Source organism: Cyprinodon variegatus, unplaced genomic scaffold (assembly GCF_000732505.1).
Source record: "Cyprinodon variegatus isolate N-32 unplaced genomic scaffold, C_variegatus-1.0 Scaffold814, whole genome shotgun sequence".
NCBI classification, from domain to species: domain Eukaryota; kingdom Metazoa; phylum Chordata; class Actinopteri; order Cyprinodontiformes; family Cyprinodontidae; genus Cyprinodon; species Cyprinodon variegatus.
The window spans coordinates 353,723-365,227 of NW_015151267.1; the positions used below are offsets into that span (position 1 = coordinate 353,723).

The following is an 11,505-nucleotide window of genomic DNA, read 5'->3' on the forward strand; positions in this document are numbered from 1 at the left end:
TTTATCTCATCACGTCATCATGTTCAGATTGGACTGACTTAATGAGATGACTGGAGTCTGGTGTGCTATTGCTTGGTTGGAAAGAAAACCTGCAGCCACACGGCTCTTTCTGGAACCAGTTTGACACCCCTGTTCTAATCTATCAGATTAGGGGAACTTATCAGAGCTTCAGGTCTCCCCAAAGCTTTCCAGTCACATTTCTATTTAAGCTTAAAGTTCTGTGACTTTTGGGTCAAAACTGACGCAAATTTTGACGCGAGTTTGACAAAAAAGAGAGAATTAGCCTGAAGAATAATGTCTCCATGGCAACATTTCGGTTTGAGGAAAACCAACCTTAAGAGGGGGGGGGGCATCGATTTTAGCTTTAAAAAACCTTTAATGCAGCGATAGAGTCGATTCCTTCCCGCTATCATTGCAGCTCCAACCCCTTTATAGGAGAACAGAAGACCTCACCTGTTCAGCCAGGCCAACTATTCCCTCTAACGACCCCCCTTTCAGAGACATAGACAGGTATGGGGCATTGCAGGCTAACAAAGAAGCCAAACNTCATTGTTGGCCTGGCTGCATAGTGATGGGGGGCTGCGATGATGGCGGGAAGGAATCAACTCAATCGCTGCATTGGAGGTTTCTGAAAGTTGAAACCACCTGTCTTTGAAATGTGAACATTCTGCTCCTCCAAACAATGTCCTTCGTCCTTAAGGTGTAGATGTCCGCAAATCTATAAAACCTGGAACTAAACGCTATTTCTGACATTTGGAATTGAAAAATCTTCCTGGATGGAAGAGAAACGTCTTCAAACCTGGAAACTAAGTCCAGAGGATTGATTTTAAATTTTTTTGGAATGACTGACCTGGATGACTGAGAATCTTCAGCAGCACATTTCACTTTGAGATTAAATAGAGATGAAGTTTTGTTTTTATTTTCCTGGTGACCTCACTGCTGATGGGGGGGGGGGTGTCAGCTGATCTCATTCTCCCAAAAGGTTGGACTCGTTTTAATCCAGGCCTGGATGTTTTCTCTGGAAGCAAAAGCTCCGGATTTAGAGCCATACTCACGAGTCCAGACAGATGGAGATTACAGGAGATTATTGTCAAAAGAAGAAAACATTCAGTTCTGGAAAGAAACTCTTTAGCTTCGTTCATAGATGCGGTCGGTTGGCTGCCGGCCTCCCTCAACACTTTATGTCTCATCTTCTGATTTCATCGCTGCCAATAATTTTCTGCAGCTGATGTCCTGGTTTCACCCTGGTCTCTATCGTATGTTAGGTTCTGGATTATTTTATTTTTTTCTTTAACGTCTCACTGATATCTTTATACAATAGAATGTTTGTTATTCTCTGTAATCTCTGTTTAGCTTAAAGGACGCCAGCTGTCAGTGATTTCCATACGGACCCGCTGAACTGGGTTTTTCTTTATTTGATTTAAGGTGTGAAAGCTCATGAAACGACGCTTTAACTAAACGTTGTTTGAAGGTTGTGAAGAAAAAAAACAACCTGATTATCTGCTTAAGTCTAACTTAAGCAAAGAAGGCTTAAGTTTATCCAAACAAATACAATATTTAAAAATTGACTGAACTCAGCGACTCTGTTTTAGACTGACATTATACATACGTCTTCATCGCTTCTTTCAACTAGTTATCTTTTATTGCCACATTACTTTTAATAAGAAGCAAACAGGGTTTATTAAATGAGTTATTTTCTGCTGCTTTTAACTGCAGAATCCAGAGCATGGCCAAACGTTTCATTACAAACAGCTTTCTGTTTCCATCAGGATCTCTGATTGCTTTACATCAAAAACAGCAACTCTCAGAATTAATTATTAGATTATATAATTTATCAGCAAGTGACTGAAAAGCTGTTGCCTTGACAGCGTCACAGCTCCATGTAACACAGAAGCTGGGAGATGTGAAGAGAAATCCGGGTGAAACGTTTTTAGAGACTGTGAATCAATTATAAATCTTTAAAAGTCAGAATCTCAGTTGCTATTATTATTATTTCCGTACCAGACTCTGAGCTTTTCTTTATATTTTATTTTAGTCATTAAAGGAGATGCATTTTAAAGCCTTTATTAGTGGCTGAACATTTCCATCAATCGTCCATTTCAACCCAAAGGTCTGAACTTTTGGTTCTTAATAGAAACATTTAAGCAGTAAAAAATAAAATGGAGCAAGAATACTTTTATTTTTATTCAGGATAAAGTCTGTTATTCAAAATGATAAATAATTTGGAAAGTTCTTACATGTGGTCACATTGCAACCATAAAGCTCACTGAGTTATATCAGATTTTATGACCAAAACAAACTAATTCACAACTTTGAATTGAAATAGAAATATTTTTAAAAGATTTTTGGTTTAAAAATATTCATGTTTCCTTTCATTTTTGCATGAATTCAGCAACATTTGTTCTGAAAATGCAAACAAACAAACAAACAAACAAACAAACAAACCACCTTCTGATATCTCAGGAAATAGTTTCATTTCAGTATAGATCTGATTTTTATGTTTTAAAATGCAGCAAGATGAAGACCAAAGAAAAAAATAGAAATGTCAGGATTTGACATAAAATATGTACAATTTATAAACCAAATAAGAAACCAAATAACCGACTGAGGAGATGTTTTGTTTTGCTGTTCAAAGTCTGAACAGCATAACTTATAGATCTGGCCTTATTTGGAGGAAATGTAGGAAGAAATAGATGTAAAACCTTATCAGACAGACATGTGAAATAAAGCATTCTCCTCCTATCAGATTAAATATGTTTATTTTAAGCTGCACATCAGCCTAAACACCCTCCTTCCACCGCGTTACACGGTGGTGGTAGCATCATGCTGTGGGTTGCTTTCCTTTAACAGGGAAAGAAGACGGTCGAAGCCTTTGGATTGTCGCTGAGGTTTGACTTCAAGCAGGACATTGATTCTAAACAGAGCTAGAGCTATGATGGAAATATATAGACGTAAATCGAACTGAGCTGAAGATAATAATAATAGATCCGTTTTTATTAGATCTGTCTGAGCTTTAGCTGAGTTTTTTATCTAATAGGTAAAATTATTTAAAAAATGCTTCCGAAGTGGAAATCCTGACTGACTGACAGATAAAGGTTTTTAACTCTAATACCAACAAAAGGTGATTAAACAGCACAAATATAGAACACTTCTTTTTTTCTTTTTTTTTAAGGAATTAGTTTGGTTCTTCTCTGTCAATCAAATTATTTCCCAATACAGTATTAAAAAAATATATTAAAAAAAACTATTTTTAAAGTGAAAAAATATGAGCCTATAAAAGGCTATGGCCAGTTTTTACTGTACTTTACGGTAATTCTTGGTGGGATTAGAGGCAGTTCTATGGAACTAAATAGAGGCCATAAATTCTGTAATACAAAAACATGTGTTTTGAAGCTTAAATAAAAAAATGACTTAAAAATATTTTTAAGATTTTTTTGTTTGTTTTCAGATTGTGCTCTCCTGTGTGGGCAGTATTTGTTCACAAGTGTTGCATTCAGGAACCGTGGGAACTAGGAATGTCTTTCAAACATAATTCTGCATTTATTTTATTTTTTTATGACATTTTTTGTTGCATTGTTTTCTGTTTTAAAAATACTTTTCTGTTTCTAATCTATATTTTTTCAACAGCAAATAATTTTCTCAATAAAAAAACATATTTTTTTATTTAAATGAGCAATCTTCATGGTTTAGTTCCAAATATCCGCGCCTGTTATGAAGCAGCTGAGTAAAACAGACGGAATAGGAGGTGAAGCCGGAGCTGAGGCCGTCCTCATCACCTTCTTTGCTTCGGCCTTCAGAGTTTCCACGCTCGCTCAGGTGTGTGACCTTCAGTGACTGAGCTGCTAGAGTTAAGCCCAACTCTGCTGAGCTTTGGTTCTGCCCTGTGGGCTGTAATTACACTAACGCGGTGCAGCACAGCCCACCCTGACAGCCCTTATCATAGCCTGGGCTCTAAGTGTCCTATGAAGTGTAATGTTGTGGAACAGATACAGGGATTGTTGCTGGGCTGGTTAACTCCTGAATGGGATGCAAAGAACACTGCTTTCATACTCTGTGAACTGATGATTATAATGAGACGGCCCGCAGCACCACCAACACCCACCCACCCTGTACTCCCCATCTTCACCTCTGGCTCACTCTGCCCCCCCCTCCCTCCCTGTGTTTGCAGTGGACTGTGTGGACCCTCAGTGCGGCGGGCATGGCGTGTGCGTGCGCGGGGAGTGCGTGTGCTCGGCAGGATGGGCCGGAGTGAGCTGCGATGACCCGCTGCCTGCCTGTCAGGAGCAATGTTCGGGACACGGCACCTATCTCCCAGACTCAGACACCTGCGCCTGCCAGCCCAACTGGACCGGACCGGACTGCTTCACCGGTGAGGAAGGGAGTCAGTCTGCAGACGCATGGAGAGGGAACTCAGGAGTTTTTCCAGATATTATATGATGTGGGTTTAGAAACGAACAGAGTTGATGGACGGGTGCTAGACTGTGAAATGTTTGCATTCCCGGCCGTGTTTTGCACTCACCCTTCATGCCATCTAGAAATGAGATTTCTCCACATGAATCTCTGGCCGCAGCGTTCCAAAGCAAAGCAGAACTCATTTAGCTCTGCATTGAATCTAACACACACTGCAGGCCGATGCACAAACACTTACCTCACACACACACCGCCGCTTGGACACACATCCCCCTCCAGCTAAATGAGGGGAAAAGACCTCATTGCTGCAAACTCTGTCAGATACTGCAGCTCTCAGGAACACTTGGGTTGGCATTTAAAGTCTGCCTATTTATCTACGTACTCTGCCCTCAAAAGACGTTTTAAAACCTCAAGCTCGATTGTTTTCTCTTTGGATTTTACACACAAACTAGTGCATTAGTGTGAAATAAATTGAAGATACAACTTTGAAGAGATAAACATCTTAGAAGAAAAATTCAACTTTATTGTCATTACATTGTCAAGCACAGAGCAACAAAATTCCCTCTCTGCATTTAACCCCTCCCCTCAGGGAGCAGTGGGCTGCCATGGTGTGGCGCCTGGGGAGCAGTGTGGGGTTAAGGGTCTTGCTCAGGGACCCAGAGTGGAGGATCGAACCAGGAACTTTCCACCTTCTCAGAGCTCTAACCACTAGGCCAACACTCCCCCCAAATATGAGGCATGCATGTGTATCTGTATGTATGCATTTGAACCTTTGATTAGGTTCTCCCATAAACACAATAGTCTTTATCAAACTGCCTTCAGCAGATGCCTAATTAGAAAATGTATTTATTATATTTTAATCTTAGAATAAACAGGAGAATATGTTGAGAGGACAGGTTTTAGTGATGCTTCCCAAACATCTGCCCTTTAAGGAGGAAAAGAGAAACTCTGTAAACATGGGAGAAGTAGCTCCAGTCAGATTTGACCTCCAATAAAAATGTTTGCTAATTTTTTTATGTGTGGAGGTAAAGATGGAGGCATCGTCAATCTATTGAGATGCTGGGGGTGGAAGGATGGTCAGCGTTAGTTAAATAGAACTAATCATTAATGGAAATGTGTTCACACATATTGGGACCTCCTTTCCCAGCAGGACAACAACCCTAAACATACAGTCAGAAAAACATTTACCCTGTTTTTATCATAGCATATTGAAGAACGGCCTAGTCAAAGTTCAGACATAAGTCAAGTTAAGGATCTTTGGCAAAACATGAAAATGAATAATCATACTGCAAGTTTTTTTCTATGTCTGCTTCTGTCTCCTTGAACCCCAGTGGGCCTCAGCAGATGGCCGCTCACACTGAGCCTGGTTCTGCTGGAGGTTTCTTCCTGTTTCAAAGGAAGTTTTTCCTCTCCACTGTCGCTACAAGCATGCTTAGTGTGAGGGATTGCTGAAGAGTCAATGAGTCGATGCAATCAGCTGGTTTTCCTTAGATAGAAAACTTTGAATCAATCTGACTGGATGATCTGGTTGATCTGGATCTATAAAGTGACCTGAGATGACATGATGTGAATTGGATCTATAGAAATAAAGTGAATTGAATTGATTTGAGGTTTTATCCAATCAAATAAACACTCTAGTTTGTGTAGCTCTATCATATAAAGTCCTGATATAATCCGTTCCTGTTTGTGGTTGAAGGAAAAGCTGTGAACAAAGAGCTAAACTATGAGAGGAGTCTAGATGGCTGCAGCGTTTCTTTGCTCCCAGAATAATAATGATCATTAGAAAGAAAAGCTGGTGGGGTCAGCATTGGTGTGTTTAAAATGTAGAATGAAGCTCAGTAGAAAACACTACGGTAAGTAGCCATTATTATAAACCCACCTTTCTCTCTTCTACCTGCTCTAGGAGCTGTAGTTCTATAATGCAGGCCAGCGGTAGCATTGGCTGCCTGCTAGCGTTATTATTATGGCGATATAAGCCCTGATATTGATACATCATGGCTGAATATTTGAGATGTGAGCCTCCTCCCCTCTACCAGACGGCCTTTTAATCAGAAGGCTCCAGCCATTCTTGTTAAGGCGTATCTAAGTTAATGTATATCTAATGGAGAGCTGAAAAACTCCACTAACTTGGATCCACTTTTTGCTCCCTCTCCATGCCATGTATATTTAAATTGAAATAACTTTTTTACTGCAGCTGGATAAGTAGGCTTTGTGAGCCTCCAGCACTTTGCTCTCTTTACTGATGGATGAGCCTTTTCCTCTGCAGAGAGGGGGGGGGGTTAAAGGGATGTTGCAAAAGGAAGGGAGTCAGAAGAGAAAGATGGAGAACTATTGCAAAAGAAGGGGTATTAAGGTACCCCTCCTCCTAAATCTGATCACAATGTCGGAGAGGAAGGAGTAATGGAGCTGAATCAGAGTCCCAGTGGCTTAAATATGCGGCGCAAATACCAATCATTTGGCTTCTATTATGAGTCTATTCACTCCTTAAGGGAGCTAAGCTATTAGAGGTGAGAAGATTGTGTGTTGTGAGAAAGTAGATTTTTAAACCTCTCCCAGGCAATTCTTCTCTTTTACTTGTTTCACTTCCCTGCCTCGGCTTAATCCAAAGGCTTCATTTGTAAATAAGGAAACTTCCATCTTCTGTCTGTTTTAACGGCTTTTTCCTTCCAGTCCTTGTTTCCTCCATCTGTTCATCTCCCTCCGCAGCCCTGGCGTTCTCTAACACCCTTGTTTTTCCTCCACGCTCGTCTCCGCCCACCTGATCCACAGAGCTGTGCCCGGTGCCGTGCGGCAGCCACGGCGTTTGCTCAGAGGGCCAGTGCCAGTGCGAGGACGGTTGGACCGGCGCCGCGTGCGACCAGCGAGCGTGTCACCCTCGCTGCGAGGAGCACGGCCAGTGCCACGACGGGACCTGCATCTGCCAGCCCGGCTGGGAGGGGGAACACTGTAACATAGGTGAGGGGGGCGGGGCCAAACACTCCACAGGATCTGAATAAAGGGCTTTACCTTATTTGGCTAATTCCTTTTTAATCATTTCCTGTCTTTCCCTCTCCAGTCACCCATGATCTGGATGTTGTGGTAAAAGGTAAGTTTGTTTCATTTAGGATTATTTTTATTCTGGCTGAAACACAAAGCCTCCATAAATCAGGATATTAGCAGAAAGCATTAAAGCACTATACTCTACAGATATAGTGTTATATTTAATTCAACCAATCATGTCTTGGAGCTGCAGTAATAAACATGTTTTTAGGAAGTTTAAATATTCTATTATACAAGTATTCCTTTAAGGTCGGCCTGATTCTGACGGTTCCAGCTGACGTCCTGGATTTCCTCCGCAGGGAGGGAACCGCCCCACGTCTTTCCTGATTGGCTGATATTTATTCAGCCTCGTGTGGAAAGAAAATACCTGATATTTAGAAAGGAATAAATCTCAGAGCTCAGTCTGAGAGACAAAGACAGACTGAGGCTCAGCGTAGATCGCTCTCTGATGGAAAAATACTTCACGCCTGCCAGGAAATGTTTTTCATCACACATTTAGTATTTTATTATTAGATAAAGAGATTATAAATTAATACAAAACATTAATGAAGAAGATAAAACAGGAACTGAACTGATTGCAGCTTCGTTTGAAGCGACAGCTGTCATGATTCACTGCTCCTAATTAACACATTTTTAACATTTAAGAGTTAAAGGAATATTGGATCCTTTAGACTCTAATTTCATTTTGATTCCTTAAAACTCTAAAGTCTTTAGTTGTAATTTAGAATTTAGGGTTTTGGTTATTGAAGACGTGTTTAATGTCTTTAATTCAGCATCTTAGGCTTTAGGTCTGTCCACTAAATAAACATTTTACAGCAGAAAATCTGTTTGTATTTGATTCTTTTTTTGTCTGAAATCTGTTCGACTCCTGGGAAGGTTCATCATCTTTCCACAGTTTCCCATTTAAATATGGCTCCGTTATTCTCTGAACGATCAGAAATACGTTTCATTCTCATCACCCCCTTTAACCCTTTAATGCCTGAATATCTATACATGTATAGAAAAAGTTATTTTGTGTTTTTAAGCTTTTGGCTAATTGTTAAGCAATTGTCAGATTCAGAATGTCAAAATCAAAAATAAAAAAGGGGGGGGGGGTATAAATCCAGGCATGTTGGAAACAACAGTTGTAAGAGTGAATAAAAACAAACTCCATCAGGGACCAGCTGTCCTATAAACTCCTTCTTTCCAAAGGTTCCCAGTTCTGCACTGGGAACCAGTTTCACATCAGAGAAGTTTGATGGAAACAGTAACATTTAAATCAGATTCAGTTTGTTACCAACATATTTAATTTCTTTAAGTAGAATAAAGAACAGAGAACAGCCTTTTTTATTTCAGCTTTTCTCTATTGCTAGAAATGTAAATATAAGAAGCATCTGAATTCATTTGTTCTACTAATTTAAGGCTCTGAGGTAACAATGGTTTCATGAGTTTCAGTAAAGAACATTTAACTGCAGTTTGAATGTTTTGCAGAATCATCTTTTCTATTAATTCAGTTATAGAGGCGGCTGATAAACAAGCAGCCAATGAAAGCATGGTCGTCATACTGGCTGCAACATTTTCTCCCTCCGTCGGTTTATTTCTTTATGCTCCAGTATTGATCTGATGTGTGATTAACATGTTCATCCAAACACTTTTCTTAAATATATTATTGACTCGATGATCAAACTGATTTGTTTGGGATTCTTGGGCGCAGGATTTGGGATTAGAAGGTAAACGCTGTCGCAGAATAACTGGATTAGTTTGTTTATTAAATAAAGGTGTTTGAGAAACATTAAATACTATAAGAGCCCAAAAAACATTAGTTTTTTAATAGATTTAATTTAGTATGGGAATAATAAATGTTCTCTGTATTTTGTTTTATGTAACAAAGACTTGATGCTCATTTATTTTATAATATTTAAAATAAAAAAATAAACCAAATGAGCGTTGCTGTCTCAGACGGGGTCGATTTGGAATCTTTAATAAATTGAATCTTATTCTGTTAAACTTATTTTTCGATAAACACTTCACATTACTCTATGTGACATATATATATTTTAATTAGCTTCTCAGAATAGATTCCTTTAAAAAGAAGCGACGTTCACCAGGAAACCTAAATGTGTCTTTCAGACGGCTGCCCCGGGTTATGCAGCGGACACGGACGCTGTACCCTGGAGCAGAGTGGCTGGCGCTGCATCTGCCAAGCCGGATGGAGCGGGCCTGGATGCAGCGTTGTCATGGAAACTGACTGCAGTGATGGAACTGACAATGATGGAGGTGACATTTTACACCATCTATCATATTATATCTCTTTTTTCTGCTCTTACCTCTTCCGCCCGTGTCTCATCGGCAGAATGTCCATTCTGTTTGAATCCTTCTCATCTTTGTTCTTCCTCATTGTTCCTCCCCTTCATCCCTCCGTATCCCAGGCCCGCTGTGAGTCCTGCTGCCCATTATCACAGCGCCTTGAATATGTATTTGTGTGTGTGTCTGCTTTGCCTAAATCACAGCTAAATGTCTGACGCGGAGCCACCTGCCAGGATAAGAAGGCTCCCATTCCAGTCTAAATACAGACATCTCTGCACAGAAGAGTTGCTCTTTTTACTTTTTTGTTTGATAGTGTCTGTTAAGAAGCATCCAAACTAAAGATGGCCAAAGTATCTCAGTCATGTTCTGTAGTTGTTGATTCAATCCTAAAAAAAAGAAGCATAACATCTCAGATGCAGATCTGTTCAGTCATTTCTTTGCCGTTTTGGTCCCATCGGCGGCTCATCTCCTATAAACCAGCAGTTTTCATACGCAGCAATATCACATCGCTTTCAACTTTGCCTGTTTCTCTTTGAAACTCCATCAAATATCCATTATACACAGACTGTTGTTAAGGTGCTGCTATAATCCATCACTGCAAACAAGGTATGGTTGGCTTTTGTTTGGGTGGGAAACTGGCTCTTGTTGTTTTTCCTGCTTTTTGTTCCAGATTTGTGCAGAGAGGTGTTTGAATCTGCAGCAGCAGGAAGCCTGAAACACGCAGGCTTCTGATAGCTACAAAGTAACCGCTTTTTTTCTGCACATTGTTTACTAAAGCTGCGTGACTGACTCAGCCAACACTTCAAAGTGTCAGTGCTGATGGCTGCTCCAAACATGAGTCACGGATCCTTATTCCGGATTACAACCATGGAGCCCTAGACTGTAAAGTAGGAGGCCGAGGAAGAGGAAACCATCCATAGCATCATGTTGGCATTTGTTTTGTATAAACGGATGGTTTTCTTTTTTTTTGCATCGCTTCGGTTTCAGGATTTAAGATTTTTTAAATGAATAATTTAGCATTTATCGCGGTTTATAAAGTGCTAATCTGAATAGTGTTGAACAGCAGGCAGTATAGTAGTAATCTAATATGTGACTTAGATTACAGAAGCAGAGCTAGATTATTTTTAGCGCTTTCAAAAGTATAAAATAAATTCATCTTTTATTGCAGGAACATAATCTGACCCAAATAAGGATGGAAAATATAATCCTCAATCTGATCACATTCTCATTTCCACTGAGAAAGAATTTGTTTTAACAAACTTAAATATAAATTCAGTTATTGAATCCACTAAAGTTTTACTGATTTTAAAACATGTGTACCTGAGAATTATGGTTTATCCAAGCAATACATTTTTTTACTCTGGTATTTACTGACCTTTCAAAAACTCGCCGTTAGAAAGATATAAATACTACAATCACAGACATAGAGAGAGAAAATGAAAGTGAAAATCTGTTCACATGAAGCCAAAACTTTCCAGTGGATTACAGTAGATAAAGTATATGTAATAAATGGAAAATCATGCGATGCAGTGAAGTTCAGTGTAATGCTCCTGGCCTGGTTCTCATCACTCAGAAACTTCTGGAAACACGAGTGGGATTGGAATAAATCTTTTTGGTGTCAAATGAGTTTTCGTTCAGCGGGAAACTGATGCTAAACATTTAACCTAATGAAGACAATAATCATTCACCAGATAAACAGAAATTAATCCTTTATACACAAATATTTGACGGTTCAGAACAGAGAACCCAGTTTGATATCTTAAAAAAGTT

General features: G+C 39.6%; 1 protein-coding gene across 1 annotated transcript in view; it reads left to right on the forward strand.

Annotated features, from left to right (window-relative positions):
• LOC107098829 (teneurin-1-like) overlaps positions 1-11,505 on the forward strand; it is a gene marked incomplete at its 3' end in the record, with an annotated part of 205,708 nt that overhangs the window by 183,042 nt on the left and 11,161 nt on the right. Inside the window, exons 11-14 of the mRNA XM_015396686.1 lie at positions 4,169-4,369; positions 7,180-7,365; positions 7,466-7,495; positions 9,559-9,705. Coding sequence (XP_015252172.1) covers positions 4,169-4,369; positions 7,180-7,365; positions 7,466-7,495; positions 9,559-9,705 — 564 coding nt within the window. The remainder of the gene's footprint in view (positions 1-4,168; positions 4,370-7,179; positions 7,366-7,465; positions 7,496-9,558; positions 9,706-11,505) is intronic.